This window comes from Stenella coeruleoalba, assembly GCF_951394435.1.
Source record: "Stenella coeruleoalba genome assembly, chromosome: 12".
Lineage (NCBI taxonomy): Eukaryota > Metazoa > Chordata > Mammalia > Artiodactyla > Delphinidae > Stenella > Stenella coeruleoalba.
In genome coordinates, this window is record NC_137158.1 from 8,160,787 (window position 1) to 8,178,492 (window position 17,706).

General features: G+C 38.3%; 1 protein-coding gene across 1 annotated transcript in view; it reads right to left on the reverse strand.

The window, feature by feature from the left end:
- Positions 1–269: 269 nt before the first annotated feature.
- LMBRD1 (LMBR1 domain containing 1) overlaps positions 270–17,706 on the reverse strand; it is a 115,428-nt gene continuing 97,991 nt past the window's right edge. Inside the window, exons 15-16 of the mRNA XM_079938603.1 lie at positions 969–1,060; positions 270–830 (exon numbers count right to left, since the gene is read on the reverse strand). Of these exons, the coding sequence (XP_079794729.1) occupies positions 723–830; positions 969–1,060 (200 nt within the window). The 3' untranslated portion in view covers positions 270–722. The remainder of the gene's footprint in view (positions 831–968; positions 1,061–17,706) is intronic.

Below are 17,706 nucleotides of genomic sequence, written 5' to 3' on the forward strand. Positions count from 1 at the left end.
ATATCTTAAACTGATCAGTACACTGATTTTTTTTCAGGATTACTTATTCTTGACAATATTCCCATTTATGTTGGAATACAACTTTTGAGGTTATTTGTAACAATGTATATGCCTTAAATACTGTAGAGGTGATAAAATATCTAATGGACTAATATCTGAACAATATAATACACCTTGGCACACCAAGCAGCCTGAAATCTGTTCATGAAATCTACTTTAATGGCGCTAGTGATTTAATGTAGAAAATAGAAAACAAGCTGCATAGTGGAATAACATTTATTTATCAGCTATATTGTGAATATTATTTTTCAACAATCAGATATAGACACTTGAAAATTCCACAGTACTCTAGAGACCCAAAGGCACAGATACAAGTGATTTATTATGTTTTAAAAAAGTGACCAAAGGGAATATTAATTCTGGAAGATTTTTAATCAATTCAACACTATCATACACTAGAGGAAAAAAAAATTTCCACAAACATTCCCTCACAAGGCTGGTACTTTTATATTTACATAGTATTATTATAGCAATTTAAAATGTCAATCTATGATACAATAATGTTACTTCAGAAAACATAAAAAATATAGTTTTTTTTTTTTAATAGCCATGCTCCCATTTTTGATGAAAGCTAGTCAGTTCACATCCTAAGGTTAGCTTGACACTTTACAAATGCACAAGAGATGCAGAGTCAGCTTAGTAAACCTGTGCAACAGAAGCCGTCAGACAGAGGGTTCCTCATCACTCAGGTCTGAGTCAGCCTCATCTACCCCCTCAATGACCGACTTCTTCCCTTTACAGCAGGAGACAATCAACCCAATCACGAACACCTGCAAATGTAAACGAGCTGTATGTTACTTCTCAAACCTGAAGTCATCCAGAAAGCACCAAATTTAAAACCCAATAGCATTGCTGTGACCAAAACAGGCCACTAATGGTCACAGCATCCCTGGGACACCTGTACTTACCCCAAGAAAGGCCCAGTTACCAAAGTAGTAGGCGGCACTAAAGAACCAGAACTTGTGAAGGAACAGGTAGGTCCGGGTGACAGTACACTGATCTATAAAAGCAAATAAAGGACTAGGGTGAGGTAGTTTCTCTCTTGAAATAGACTATTAATACTTGACCTAAAAGGTCATTAACCAAGACTAATTATCAGTGTTAGAGACAAGACTGAAATCTAGGCCTATCTCCAAAGCCCACTCTTGCAATCACCTTAATATAGTTTCCAAAGCCCACTCTTGCAATCACCTTAATATAGTTTAAATTATCAACTAATACGACGTATTTTTACCAGTGAATACCACCAATGTAACCCCAGCCCTTAGGTGTAAACTTATCTTGGCTATAGTTCAGTGTAACGGAGACAGAAGGCATTTCAGCCTGGAATGCCAGACACATCCTACACAAAACAGACCAAGCTGTCCTGATGACGAATGAAGAAAGCAATCAGATGTGGTTAGCATTCTTTTCTAAGAATCCAACTGAGAGATTTTTGTGAGCTTTTTTTCCTTTTTAAGAATGCTATTGAAAAAATGGCCACTGCTTATAAAGAAATACAGAAAAATCATTATTTACTGATTTGCTTACTGTCTGAATTTTAGACAGCATTATAGCTTGAATTTAAAAAGAAATCACTTACTTTTCTCCTTCAAAAAAACAAAAAAAGTAACTTTTAAAGAGAAATCGGCAGACTGGTTACTTGTGTGAGACTCCATACTATTTTATCCAAATACATTGTTTCCATTAGTTTACGAAGTCCTTTATACATATATCTAGTAAAGGAAGTCTAAGGAAATACTTGTTTATGAAAACCACTTGTCCCATGGATTTCTGAAAAGTAGCATTAGGTTCTATTTTATCCCAACCCTCCCCTCCCTTCCCCTACAGTTCAGCATGACCCTCCGGATGGCTCAATGCCCAGCTGGACAGCCTCTGCTTCTGGCAGGAAAACATGCCATTTAACAGAGAAGCACCTTCCTCTCACGAGCAGGACAGCAATTTAATGTGGATCCTCTGATCCCCAAGGGCCCCCTTCGTATTCCTCGTTCTCTTTCTCAACACAAAAGTCTAAGAGGAATATTCCAAGCTTCCTAAGAAAAACCAAAAAGGTATCAAGCAGCAGGGGAGGGACAAATGTTTCTCTCCTGTCCTACAGTCCCTGCCCCCCAGATCACGGCCTCACACCAGGCGCCAGAGCTCAGGCAGCAGAGACGCCTCCCTGCAGGAAAGCCACTGGTCAGCCACTCTGCCCCAGAGCAAATTCTCCCCTCGATCACAGAAGGTGCTTCACAGTAATACAACGCACTCAATTTGCCACTTTTTCCACTGGATTGGCCTGAATATTCCACAGTACCCATCAGAATACCTGGCATTCATATTCAGTGTGACTGCTGAAAAACTAAGCTTTCTAAAAAGGGGATATTTTACTTTAAAATCATATTGCTAAATAATACATTTTCTAATTTCGTTTGACTAAAATCTGAGAAGATTCCAAGGATGTCAAAACAAGATGCTCTGAATATGCCTCGAAAATTAAAGTATAACTTAAACGTCCAGCACGACAAAGCAAGTCCAGGCCCTGGTCCTGACAGACTTGACGTCAGGTATCATTTGGTCACTTCTCTGCCATGTGAACGGGCAAGTCTGAACTACGAGACTCTGCTTGTCATCACACTTCCTGATAGGCTCATCCTGAAGACCAAGCGAGGGTTGCAGAGTGGCAGTTAATGTCCATTTTCTTCTTCAAGATATACTAAGACCATGATAAAGAATAAAATTTTCAAGATCTCTCAAATGGTGCCAATAAAAACTCACCCTAAGATTTTAGAAGATTATGTGCACACGAGCAGTGAGGAAAATACTCGCTAAGGTATTAGCATCACGACTATTCTGTACGTGTTCATTATTCTTCTGCCTCTACAGTCAACACAGATACAAATGAATCTGGTGAAATTTAAATGTGTATAATTCAGTAAAAGGATACCTGCTGCACAGCCATATACCTTTAAATAAAAATAACCAATTTGAAATGAAGAACGGAACGGGCTGTAAAAAATGCCTGTTCACAGTTATTTTAAAAACATCAACAGTATCTTTCATGGCTTAAGCATTACATGAGCTCTACTGTACAAGTACAAACCTGTTTTTTTAAAATAAATTTATTCATTTATTTATTTATTTTTGGCTGAGTTGGGTCTTTGTTGCTGCGCCAAGGGCTTTCTCTAGTTGCAGCGAGAGGGGGGTACTCTTTGTTGCGATGTGCGGGCTTCTCATTGCAGTGGCTTCTCTTGATGCGGACCACGGCCTCTAGGCGCGTGGGCTTCAGTAGTTGTGGTGTGTGTGGGCTCAGTAGTTGTGGCTCGCGGGCTCTAGAGCACAGGCTCAGTAGTTGTGGCGCACGGGCTTAGCTGCTCCGCGGCATGTAGGATCTTCCCAGACCAGGGCTTGAACCCGCGTCCCCTGCATTGGCAGGCGGATTCTTAACCACTGCGCCACCAGGGAAGCCCACAAACCTGTTTTTAAAAAGTTATTCAACCTTCTCAACATTGCTAATGCTCTAAACTTAAAAAACAAAAAGTTCTATTACCCATTTCCATACCTAAAGGTATTTGGGGGGTCAGAACTTGAGCGAACCAGAACTTTCAAGGCCAGAACAGGGATTACAAGACAAAGGCTGAGCTGGCAAAAGCAGGTAGAATCCAATCACTTTTCCCAGGGGGTCTAATAATCCACTCAGTGACATTTCAAATTGGCTATACCTGCTGATTATTTTCCCCACCACAAAAAAACATATCTTAAATGTTTTTCCTATCACACTATTTTACATGTTTACCACTTTCAAAGGCTGGAGATTTGATGCAAGCCTTCTAAAATAAGAAAAAAATGTACATCGTTAGTGTTCTGCTTTGTTGTTGAAAAAATACGTAACAGCTTTTATAGTTATCTTTATATGTATGTGTGTCGTTATATTTATATGTGTATAAAGGGGCATATGTCCACAGAGGAATTTTAGTTAATAATCCCCATGCATATATTTTATGTTTGAGTGTTAACGCCACACTGAATACACCATCTGCCACCTCCCAGCTGCCCACCTGAATCATAGATATCTAGGAGATCTAGAGAGGTGTTTCTACTACTATCTAAAAAACTACAGTAAGTATTTCGAACTTGGTTCAGCCTTCAAAGTAAATGTGAATTCCTCAATTTAGGGAGTACATTCTAAATCCGGAATTGTTCAGGAGACTGCTGGCTGTTATTCCTCACAGGGACACATAAACTTCCAATTACACCAAAGAGTGCATGTTTAGAATGGAAAGCTAAAAATAGGGGTTCAGACAAAATTTTTTCTTCAGACAAAGTGGCCATACAGTAAAGACCAGGATTAAAAGAGCCAAGAAAGCACCTGGAGTGTATGAACAGAATCAAAATCCCGCTTCTACCATCCTCCCCCCATCTGTTCTCACGCATCATCAAACTAGATGCGTAACTAACAGAAAGTGCAATTAAACTTGTTTCTCATGTAACAGCCGCCTTTATAAATATACCTGATAGATTTTATACTACTTATTTCTTGTTTCTTTTTAGACCACTGGTTATGTCATTGTTACTGTATGCGGACTGCCACTAACATACCTTTGCTCATTAACTATAATAAATAGCGCCTTCTACTTTGAATATATTTTGAAAAACAATACTCGGCGCTGATTTAAGCCACCACTATGTCATCACCATGTTACACCTTCACTTGAAATCAGCTTAGAATTAATTAACTCTATATTTGTACTTTACTTATAAAACAAATCCTTATGTTACATGTGCATACAGAGAGAGGGCATTTGGGAAAATTCATGTACCACAGAGAATTTTAAAGCAATTTCTTTGTTTGACTAGTGACAAAAAAACTGGGAGAAGATTGGACTATTTGGAACACCACTTCCTTTCTCATGGTTGCCCGTGATCGTGCTAACTTTGGTTTCTGATTAGGGTCTTGCTACTATTGAATACAATAGACGTACAAATCTTAACTGGAAACAGGCTAAGGATCTCAGGCTTTATTGTGATATGATTAGGAATTATTTACCAAATGGTTTTAACAAAGGGGATAACATGAGTGCACTGCAGGCTGGCAGAGGGAACTGAGCTTAGGAAGAGGTTCATCAAACCAGGAAACAATCCAAGTGAAAACACGAGCTGTCGGGATGAAAGGAAGGCTGGATCTGAGCTTCTGGGGAGTAAAATGCCAGTGAATTACTGTCAAATGGATTTACAGCATGTGAAATATATACGCACAAAAAGATCTGAGCAACCAGCAACATATATCCAAATAAGGGAGGGCAGAAAATATTTAAATATGTAATAAAAACCAAAATTGTATCCTCATCTGAAACTTAAATGGCATACAGTTTAATAATGTTTTGTTAAATCTCACTGCAGGAGCTGGGTAAAAGGGAAAGAAAGAATTGGTGAACATCAAAAATCACAGAAATTCTAATGAAAATTGATTTATTATATTTTATGGATATATAAATTGTACTGGGCTAATAAAGATAGCACTTGTCACATGTTTTGTACTAAAGAGTAACTTTTTATAGTGACTATTTTAAGAATCAGTATCATCTGTGTTGAGCTCTGATTACATTTAAGTAAGTTTAATGTATTTCAAAGATGCTAAAATATGTACTGCTCCTTTAAGAAAGAATGCACCTAATTTCATTTGTCTTGAACATATAAAAATAATTGGCTATACCCAACTTATAAAAGAGAGTTACAAAGGTAAGCATTAGCATAACACGCAGACACAATCTTAAACTGTATTAGTAAACTCTAAATTAATTACATTTACTATTACTCTTTTTTTTTTTAGTTTTTGTTTGTTTTTGTTTTCCGGTACGCGGGCCTCTCACTGTTGTGGCCTCTCCCATTGCGGAGCACAGGCTCCGGACGCGCAGGCTCAGCGGCCATGGCTCACGGGCCCAGCCGCTCGGCGGCATGTTGGATCTTCCCAGACCGGGGCACGAACCCGTGTCCCCTGCATCGGCAGGCGGACTCTCAACCACTGTGCCACCAGGGAAGCCCTACTATGACTCTTAATTGTCCAAGATAGTAAAATATAAAACAACTGCTTTCTATTACTTTATCTTTTTCATAAAATGATAGTAATTTAAGGGGTATAGCAGAAAATATTAGAGATAGAAAATTGAGATTTGGTTCTTGAGTCTGCCACTTATATTCACTGTGAGATCCTGGAATCATTTAACTTCTAAGTATCAGTTTCTTTCTAAGTGTCATTGAGATAATATCTACTTCTGATGGATAGTGATAAGATAAACTGAACTTCTGAGAATTAAATTAGAATTCTACATGTGCTTAAAAAAAAAAAAGGTTGATGTTTTAGGAGACAGCATCCTTAAGCAAGGATCTATAAAAAGTGGCTGAGAAGTTTTACAAAATCACCTGGGCTGTCTTCAGAGTGGTCTCCGAAGAACTGAGAAACCTTACACCTAGTTCACTTCAGTGTACTGTCCTAGCTGAACTGTCATCAACACAATCAAAATGTCACCTAGAAAAAGAACTTCGACAGTAAGAGACTTTCTGGATCTCAAGCAAAACCCAAGAAAAATATGCTCTGATCAATACTTAATTTTCTGGTCTGCACGGCAACCTCACTTGACAACAGACACAATACATAAGGCTTTCTCAGCTGGATGATACCAGCCAATGTCAGTGAGGCCCTCTTCTGACTCCAGGCCCACCTAGAAACTACGTGACTATAAATCTGGTTTTCCAGATTCCTTCCTCCATGGAGAATTCACTAGCCCCAAGCCTCTAGTTTCCTTAATGGTTATACTTCCTACAGTAAATTAATAAACTTCCATCTGGCTAAAAGTTTAGTTTCCTCTCCACCTATCTGGAGTCAAATACACATGCTGGAGATCAAGCAGGATTCTTAAATAATAATTCTATCTCATCACTCTAACTTCAATATTGCTCTGCCCATTTGACGGGTAGAATTAAGTGGAATGAGGCTATCAACACAGTTATTATTTGTCAAGTGAAAGATTATAAGTTCACAGTACTTAACCATGAAGGACTACTTTAACTTGTTGAACACAAAGCCTTCTGGTTCAAGAGAGTAGACTGAGCACAGTCATTTGTTTCCTGTCCTGTTTCCCAGGACCTCATTAAATTTACGGAGCAGGAATAAAGCCAGGAGCAAACTTTTTTTTTTTTAAATTTATTTATTTTTGTTGTGTTGCGTCTTCGTTTCTGTGCGAGGGCTTTCTCTAGTTGTGGCGAGCGGGGGCCACTCTTCATCGTGGTGCGCAGGCCTCTCACCATCGCGGCCTCTCTTGTTGCGGAGCACACGCTCCAGACACGCAGGCTCAGTAGTTGTGGCACACGGGCTTAGTTGCTCTGTGGCACGTGGGATCCTCCCAGACCAGGGCTCGAACCCGTGTCCCCTGCATTGGCAGGCAGATTCTCAACCACTGCGCCACCAGGGGAGCCCCAGGAGCAAACTTTTAACAGCAAAGAGAATGGGAGGAAGGCCACCCAGTGATGGGAGACCTCAGCAATATTCTGGACGATGGAACGCCACATTTAAAAGGTCTCCAGTAAAACAGCTGGTTTCCTTCTCATTTACTTTAAAATATAAGTTAAGGATCAAGAAACCCCAGTCATAAAGTCCCCAGTGATGAGGGTTCCCAGGTTCCTGATACTTAAATACAAACTAGCATAAATATGAATGAATCATCAGATATAAACAGAAAACGATCAGCGTGAGGGGAAAGAACAAGATAAACAGAAATGCTCCACGATGAACTGAAATGTAATTTACTTAAAGGAAACAAGGAAACGATTAAGAAAAATGTTTAGTATCTTCACATATTGACGAGGAGATTCCATCCATAAAACAAAGATGCTTGAAAAAGAAAAATGAGACACATAAAGTACCTCAAGGAAAGTACAAATCTGTTCCATGAAATAAAGAATTCAGGGTATAGTTTGAAGATAAAGCTGAATACACATCCAAGAATCTAGAGCAAAATGGTAGGCTGAAAATACCAAATATGAGAGGAGACAGATGACGAACTGAAGATATCCAGCAACTAATGAACAAGAGCTCCCCAAGGGGAACATGGGGAAAACAGAAACTATCAAGTTAACTTCAAGAGAAGAAATAGACTGGCGCTGGATTTCTCACCAGTCAAAAATGAAACACAGATGGTGTAATGCCTTTAAAGTTCTAAAAGAAATGAAGCCTTCCGTAGAATTCTAAGCACAAACCCATCAATTCTATCAATTGGGAGGATATAATACTTTTCAGATATACATTTTACGCAGAGCATTTCTTTTCTTTAACTCTAGGTAAACTAAGAGCTTTGGGAAGGAAATCAAGAAAGAAGATATGGTTTCTAATGCATCAGAAGTCCAATGAACAGAAATTATAACATTAGAGCTGAACAGCACAATTAGAAAGCAATTAATCCAAAGAAAAGGGGTCAGTATGTACTTAGAAGGAAGTAAATATGATGGGTTTCCTCCAACAGATAAAGTGAGCAGGAAGCGACAAGACACTAGGTAGATATCAATCTTATGTTACTTTAAGAACATTTTTTAACAAGAGAAAGAAAAAAAGGAACAAATTTTAAAGGTGGTTCAATTCTACAAATGCTGGTTGAACAAGGCAGAAAAATATACTCATATCTATCGATATGTTTTCTTATCCTCAAGGAGCTTACACGTTCCTATAAAAGGGTGGGACAGAGATAAGATACATAGATGAAGATAGATTAAGACAGAGTAAGGTCATGTCATCAGAAGTATAAATGCTTTTTTTCAAATGAAAAAAAGAGAAACGGCACACATGTTTGGAGATTCAAAAAAGAAAGTCAGGTTTGAAAGAAGCCTTGTAAAATGGCCAGGATTCTGACTGACAAAGATGGGAGGAGATGGGTAGAAATTGGCTGTGACATTCCAAGAACAAACAGTTGAAAAGCAAAGACGGAAAAGATGGCCACGTTCAGGAAGTATATGAAAAAAGGCTGGAAACATGCAGGACGGGTTAGAGAGTGGAATCCTTCAGTCCTCGGCTGAAGTTATCAGATGGTACAGGGCAGCACTTAAGGTTCCTGGTGGAGGAATGCCATTGTCAGAGGACTTGAGAACAGCGGTTTCCACAGTGTGGTTTGCAGACCAAAACCGTCAGAAAATTCTAGGGCCCCTCCTCAGATCCACAGAATCAAAAATTTTGCGATGTATTTCGCAAGCGTTCCACGTGATTCTGCTGCACACGAAACGTCGATAACCACTGCTTCAGAACCATTAGGCTAACAGCACTGTGTAGTGCGGATCAGAGCGGACCACTAGTTAAATCAAAGGCTCAGCAATTCATCTGACATGTCATTTAGGTGAGACGTGAGGGTCACTATGGCAACAGACTCTGCAGCCCTTAGCAACTGATTAGCTGAAGAGAAAGTGAGAGAAGATAACTGTGCCATCATTGAAGAATGAGGGTAGTAAAAGAAATAGTGAAGTCAGGACATACGGTCCAAGACCTTATCTAATAGTTTGTACTTCCCCAATAATTATTCATTTTAAACATTTTTATAAAAGCACGTTACCAAAATAAGAAAGCTCTGTATATTATTTTCATATGGTTGATAAGTCTCACTTAGGACTACCCACAGATTAAGCTAAAATGCTAACATCTTAATTTCGCTTTCTCCCTTGACCCTGCACACCACACCACAAATACACACGTGCTTTCAGCCATAACAGAAACCTAATGAAAAAATGTGCGGTAAACAACGGTAGACTGAGAAGTTATTAGGTTTCTTATTAGTTCTCAGTTTATGATGGAATACCAAGAACAAAGTCAAACAGGTTCAAAGGAAAAAAAGGACAGCCTTGAAAGTTGCAAATAGATTTTAAAAGACAATTATTCTAGATATTATCAAATATGGAATATAAAATATTAAGCACTGTTTTCTAATTAAAACTCTAAAAACACACACATAACCCCTTTCTCATATGCTATACTCGACTCCTCAGCAAATCCCACTGGCTCTACCTTCAAAATCTATCCAGAATCTGACCACTTCCTGCCACTTCCACCACCACCATAAGCTCTGCCTTGGATTCCTGCAAAAGTTCTCTCAACTTGCCTTTGCCCTTGGTTTATTATGGTCTATCTCAGGGGCTGGTAAACTTTACCCCAAAAGGATACATTTAGACCGTTCCTTGTTTTTGTAAGTTTTGCTGGAACGCGGCCACGGCATCTGTAACGTACCGTGTACTGCAGCTTCTGTGTTGCAGAGGCAGAGCTGAGCAGTGTGGACCCTACTGTAGGTCTCACGGAGCCTAAAATACTGACTATCCAGTCCTTTAGAGAAAAAGGTCGCCAGGCCCTGGTCTACATATCACATCAGTCACTGATTTGTCTCCTTCTACTAAGTAAGCTCCATGGGGACAGGAATATTTGAGCTTTGTTCACTGTTGTGTCACTAGTACCTGGAAGAGTGCCTGGCACATACCAGGTATCAATATAAACATTTATTACATGAAAAAGCAAGGAAGAATAGATAAGAAAAACTAAATGATCATATGGAATCCTGGGAATTAAGACGTTTATAAATTTATTTTAAAATTTCAAGACACACAGGCTTTGATTCTCAGTATTAGAAAAAACGATTATGTCAATATCTTCCAAAGGTGTTCAAATTGCAAAGGCTGTTATTATTGTTGTATTCCTCAAATAAACAGGATAACTTTCTAAATAAGGCTATCAAAATTATCACAATTCTAGGTGACCTGACTTCTCCTCATCTTTAGACTAAATCTAACTGTCCTTAACTTTCCCATCCCCACCTCCAAATTTACAGACTATAAGACAAAAAGACCATATAGTGTTTTTTTTAAAGGCCCCATGTGCTTGAGTCTGAGGGAAAGGATTACATATATTCTCCTGAAGTGGATCTTCTTGCTACAAAATTCCAGAAAGCTAAAATTAATTAGCTTCACTTAACATGGAGTAGGAAGTATTAAATTTGAAGTCCATATTCAAACCTGTCTTTTAAATCCACACAGAAAAAGTCTGGTACCATTTTCATTTCAAATTACATTTATGGACCACCCACTTGGGCACACAGCACCACAGGAGACATTAACAAATACTGTCATCACAAAGTATCAGTGTTCCTTTTTAACCTCAGGCCATACAACTAAGTTTCTAATGAAATCCCTTGACCAGCTTCATTTTCAGCCTCTTAAAATTGGCTTTCCTTAAAATGAGCTTTTTATTTATAACTGTATACCAAACATCAAATGTAAACTAGTGGAGTAGCCTTTAATAAAACTAGTTTTAAACAGTAGTCTCTCCTGCAAAATACATTTTTCAATTAAAAAAAATTTTTTATTTTTATTTTTTAATTTTGCTTACAGGCGAAAGTATTGGTAGGAAAAAAAAAAAAAATCACCTGAATCCATTGTTAGTGATTATGTAAGTACTTGAGCACTACTGCTTAGTTACCTTGACTTATAAAATCTCCTGGAAACTCAGAAGTTCAAGTAGAAAGAAATATTTCATATTCTGGGAAAAAGATGTTACCAAGAATTCGAGAATTACATTTTCTCAGGGAATTCCTTGGCGGTCTAGTGGTTAGGACTCCGCGCTTTCGCTGCTCAGAGTGTGGGTTCACTCCCTGGTTGGGGAACTAAGATCCCACAAAGCCATGCGGCATGGCCAAAAGAAAAAAAAAGGAAATACATTTTTTCAAAGTCTCAGTAACTACCCTCCCCCCACTGCTACCTTTCAACAAACTGGAAGGAAAAAAGTCTTCTCTATAATCAATAGCTACTGAGCAGACACATGCCACTATCTGGTCTCTCACTGTTTTCATCCTTTAAAAGGCTTAACGGTGTTTTTTCTTTAGTTACAGAATAAAAGCTATTTATCAACAACAAAAAACAGTGAATATTTATTTCTTTATTCCACATCTTGTTTCCTGGAGATACAGCCCGACTTTTTTAATATATATATTATATATATATAATATATATTATATACATATGTGTGTGTATATATATATACACACACACACATTTTTTTTTTTCTTTTTGCTGTACGCGGGCCTCTCACTGTTGTGGCCTCTCCCGTTGCGGAGCACAGGCTCCGGTTGCACAGGCTCAGCGGCCATGGCTCACGGGCCCAGCCGCTCCGCGGCATGTGGGATCTTCCCGGACCGGGGCACGAACCCGTGTCCCCTGCATCGGCAGGCAGACTCTCAACCACTGCACCACCAGGGAAGCCCCACACATTTTTTTCTTATTGAAGTAGAGTTGATTTACAAAGTTGTGTTAATTACTGCTGTACAGCAAAGTGATTCAGTTATGCATATATAAACATTCTTTTCTTACATTCTTTTCCATTACGGTTTATCACAGGATATTGAATGTAGTTCCCTGTGCTGTACAGTAGGACCTTGTTGTTTAGCCATCCTGTGTCTAATAGTTTACATCTGCTCACCCCAAACTCCCACCCCATCCCTCCCCCACCCCCCTCCCCTTGGCAACCACAGGTCTGATCTCTAGTCTGTGAGTCTGTTTCTGTTTCATAGATAAGTTCACTTGTGTCATATTTTAGATTCCACATGTAAGTGATATCATATGGTATTTGTCTTGCTATTTCTGACTTATCTTCACATAGCGTGATAATCTCTAGGTCCATCCATGCTGGTGCAAATGGCATTATTTCATTCTCCTTTATGGCTGAGTAGTATTCCGCTGTATATATGTACCACATCTTTATCTATTCATCTGTTGATGGACATTTAGATTGTTCCCATGTCTTGGCTATTGTACAGTGCTGCTATGAACATAGGGGTGCATGTATCTTTCTAAATTATAGTTTTATCTGAATATATGCCCAGGAGTGGGATTGCTGGATCATATGGTAATTCTATTTTTAGTTTTCTGAGGAACCTCCATACTGTTCTCCATAGTGGCTGCACCAGTTTACATTTCCACCAACAGTGTAGGAGGGTTCCCTTTCCTCCACATGCCCTCCAACATTTGTTATTCGTAGACATTTTAATGATGGTCATTCTGACCTGTGTGAGGTGGAACTTCCTTGTAGTTTTGACTTGCATTTCTCTAGTAATTAGCAACATTGAGCATCTTTTTATGGTCTGTATGTCTTCTTTGGAGAAATGTCTGTTAAGGTCTTCTGCCCATTTTTCAATTGGCTTGTTTTTTGTTGTTGTTGAATTGTATGAGCTGTTTGTATATGTTGGAAAATAATCTCTTGTTGGTCGCATCATTTGCAAATATTTTCTCCCATTCTGTAGGCTGTCTTTTCGTTTTGTCTACGGTTTCCTTTGCTGAGCAAAAGCTTGTAAGTTTGATTAGGCCCCATTTGTTTATTTTTACTTCTACTGCCTTAGGAGACTGACCTAAGAAAACACTGGTACAATTTATGCCAGAGGATGTTTTGCCTATGATCTCTTTTAGGAGTTACATGGTGTCATGTCTTATGTTCAAGTGTTTAAGCCATTTTGAGTTTTTGTGTGATGTGAGGGAATGTTCTAACTTCACTGATTTACATGCAGCTGTCCAGCTTTCCCAACACCACTTGCTGAACAGACTGTCTTTTCTCCACTGTATGTTCCTGATGAAGATTAACTGATTGTAGGTGTGGTGGGTTTATTTCTGGGCTCTCTATTCTGCTCCATTGATCCATATTCTGTTTTTGTGCCAATACCACACCATTTTGATTATTGTAGCTTTGTAGTACTGTCTGAAGTCTGGGAGGGTTACACCTCCTGCTTTGTTCTTTCTCTTCAGGATTGCTTTGGCAATTCTGGGTCTTTTATGGTTCCATATAAATTTTAGGATTATTTGTTTTAGTTATGTGAAAAATGTCATGGGTAATTTGATAGGGATTGCATTAAATCTGTAGATTTCTTTGGGTAGTATGCCCATTTTAACATTATTAATTCTGCCAATCGAAGAGCATGGGATATTTTTCCATTTCTTTGAATCATCTTCAGTTTCCTTTATTCATGTTTTATGGTTTTCAGCACATAAGTCTTTCACCTCCTTGGTCAGGTCTTCCTAAGTATTTTATTTTTTTGGATGTGATTTTTAAGGTATTGTTTTTTTACATTCCCTTTCTGATATTTCATTGTTAGTGTAAAGAAATGCAACCTATTTCTGTATGTTAATATTGTATCCTGCTACCTTGCTAAATTCATTTGTCAGTTCTAGTTGTTTTTGTGTGGAGTCTCTAGGGTTTTCTAAATATAGTATCGCGTCATCTGCATATAATGACAACTTTACCTCTTACCTACCAATGTGGATAACTTTTATTTCTTTTTCTTGTCTGATTGCTGTGGCTAGGATTTCCAATACTATGTTGAATAGAAGAGGTGAGAGTGGGCATACCAGTCTTGTGCCAGATTTTAGTGGGAAGGCTTCCAGCTTTTCACTGTTGAGCATTATTTTGGCTGTGAGTTTGTCATAAATAGTTTTTATTAGGTTGAGATATGTTCCCTCTATACCCACTTTGGTAAGAGTTTTTATCATGAATGGACGTTGAATTTCTTTTCCTGCATCTACTGAGATGTTCATGTAGTTTCATCTTTTGTTTATGTGGTGTATCACATTGATTGATGTAAGTATGCTGAACTATCCTTGTGAACTTGCAGCCTGACTTCTACACTGTTTATGCACAAAAGCATAAAGCATGAGATAATATATACATTCTTCCATCTATCATCAAAAATATGGTGAATATTTTTCTGTCAAAACATATAAAGCTGTATCATTACATTGTATGTAACGTTATTTCAAGTATCCTCATTGATGGGTAAATACCCAAGTTGTTTCTTTTTGTTTGCTATTTCTTATCTAACCTCGGTGGGAAGTGGAAACTGGTTAGTATTGGAGGAGCAAGAAAATGCAAACATGATTTCAAGATTTCCCTCTGAGTAAACAGCTTAGGGCACACAAAAGGCAGAGGACAACTCCTGCTACCCTATGAGATGAGGGTGACAGGTGGAAACTAAGTGGAAGAGGGAAGGAAAGGAGTTCAACCTTGGAATTGAGGTTTGAGGGGTTGGCAGGACATGTATTTTGGTATAGATAAACCAGATAGTGGTTAGAAGATAGGAATGGAAATCTAAGATTCTGAATTTATTGATTAAATTATTAATACCCCTTAAATTATCCAGAATAACTAGGTTTATTTATTGTCAACTGTCAAGTCTCCAAAACATGACTTAGAAAACCTCATTGATCTAGTAAAGCTACATTTATTGGACTAACTGCAGTGAGGGAGATCAAGGAGGGCAAAGGCAAAGGGTATTTATAAGGTTTAAGGGGCTGGGTTGGACCACTTTTATCAAGGTCTTAGACACTGTGGGGAACAGGCTAGAATTGGGCTACGTTTATGACATAGGTTTTGGGTTGGTGGACGCAGTGAAATGAGAAATCCCGAAGCAAGTCTTCTTGGGCAATTCATCTTGGTAAGTAAGCTATTGGAGTTGTTTCACAGTAGGAGTTGTCAACCGTTTGTGTTTGTTCTCGGTGGTACTTAACGCAGGGGCAGGGAAATGCGTCAGTGCCCAGAACTGTTGATCATTAGCAACACAATGTTGGTGTCAGTTCCCCACATCTTATGGGATTAAGAAGCTTTTAAAACTTACAGAGCAGCATTTGGGAATGGTTTAGACTTTAGTCTACTATGAGTTGTTAACAAGAGAGTGCCCTGGAATGGATAAGATGCTAGAGTTGGAGTACGTATGGAAAAAATCCAGAAAGAAGGCACTAGGTTTCTGACACTATCCTAAGAAGTGACTTTGAATAGAAAATCCTCCTGTTTCACTCACAGCTTTCTGAGCAAATGCTTAACATAAGAAAGTGTAAAAATTGCTCTATCTTTAAAAATAGGTGAGAAATTTATAGAAATATCTTAAATTGTTTAAGTAAGTTGGATTACATAACCAAACATAGAATACCATCTTTGCATTTAAATTGGTGGGTTATTTAAATATATGAAAAAATTCTTCAACAAGTTTTCAAGTATTATGTGTCCTCAGAGGTTTAATTTCTGAAGAGTTTTCATTATGTTCTTTGTGGATTTAAACTGTCCTTTTGCAGAGCCTCTAAAGCCTCATTCTTCAACATGTCATTTATCCCAGTGTATTTTTCACAGTGCATTTACCCTCTTTGTGGATTTAAACTGTCCTTTTGCAGAGCCTCAAAAGGAATACATTCTGTAAACCTAGCCAAAGAATGACTCATTTTCCACAGCTTAATATTCCTATAATTAAACCAAGGTATATTTGATGCTAGAAATTTATACCAGAAATGACAGGAAAATGTGAGAGACAAATTATTCTGTAGCAGATTCAAAACTGAACGTAAACACAAAAGATCAACTCACTTGCACAAGAAGGTATACTTTTTAATCTAAATTGCTTAGGGAATTACCAGATAGCATACACTGTATTCACTAATTCTTATGTTCAAAATATGTTCTGTCATTTTGTGGGGCAAAATTTATCATGTTGAACCACTGGGCAGATCAATTTAAATTTTTTGGAATTTAAGAAAAATAATACATAGAAGTGTAAATTTTTAAAAGGATATAAAGAATGTATAATTATATAAATAATGTAATTATAATACCCCCAAAATGGTAATTAGAAGTGGTTATCCTTAGTAATTCCATATCGTGGCCTGCACTTGGTACTGTCAGTTATTAAAATAGTAGCCATCTGGTGGTGTACAGTAGTTCTCATGTGTTTTTTTTCCCTCCCTTTTATCATTTTCTCAAAATATATACACTTATGTTTTCTGAACCACATATCATGTGATTTAACCTCTTAACAACAGAGCACCTTTTAATAGCTGGATGTTCTCTTACATAACCAGAGAACAGCTATTCAATTTAGGAATTTTAATGATGATTCTATTTTTTAAAATGTGCTCTACAGTCCGTTCTTTAACATGTCATTTATCCCAGTGTAGTTTTCACAGTGCATTTACCCTCTAGCGCAAGATCCAATCCAGGACCACGTATTACATTGTGTTCTGCTGTTCCTTGACTACCCTGAATCCGTGAGTTCCTGAGCCTCTGATCTTTGACGACAATGACAGTTCTGAAGCACACAGCCAGTTCCTTTATACCGTGTTTGTCAGTCGTCAGTCTGGGTTTGTCTCCTGTTTCCTCGGGATCTGATTCTTGTTCCCCGTTCTTCCCAGGGTGTCACATCCTGAGGCACAGGCCGCGCTGCCCCTGGATGATGTTAATTTTGTTCACCCGGTACGGCGTGTGCCCATTTTCCTCTGAGATGTGCTATGACACCTACTACCTTTCCTCTTACAGCTAACAAAGGGTAAGTGGAGACGCCTCATTGTGGTTTTAATCTGCAGTTTTCTAAACTGAGTTTAATTTCAATTACTGTATCTTCATTTTTAAACATTGTATTTGGTTCATTTACAAATCTGCTAGGGTTTCATTCTTTCTTTTTTTAATACTTTGTTGTTCCCTGCCGATATTTTGATCTGGTCTTATTCCTTTCATCACAGTTAGCTGTTCCATAATCCGCGTTGGTAATTCCAATATCAGGGCTTTGCAAGTCTCTTTCTGCTGTCTGCTATTTCTTCTAGCTCTCTTACATGCTGTTTTGATTCCTT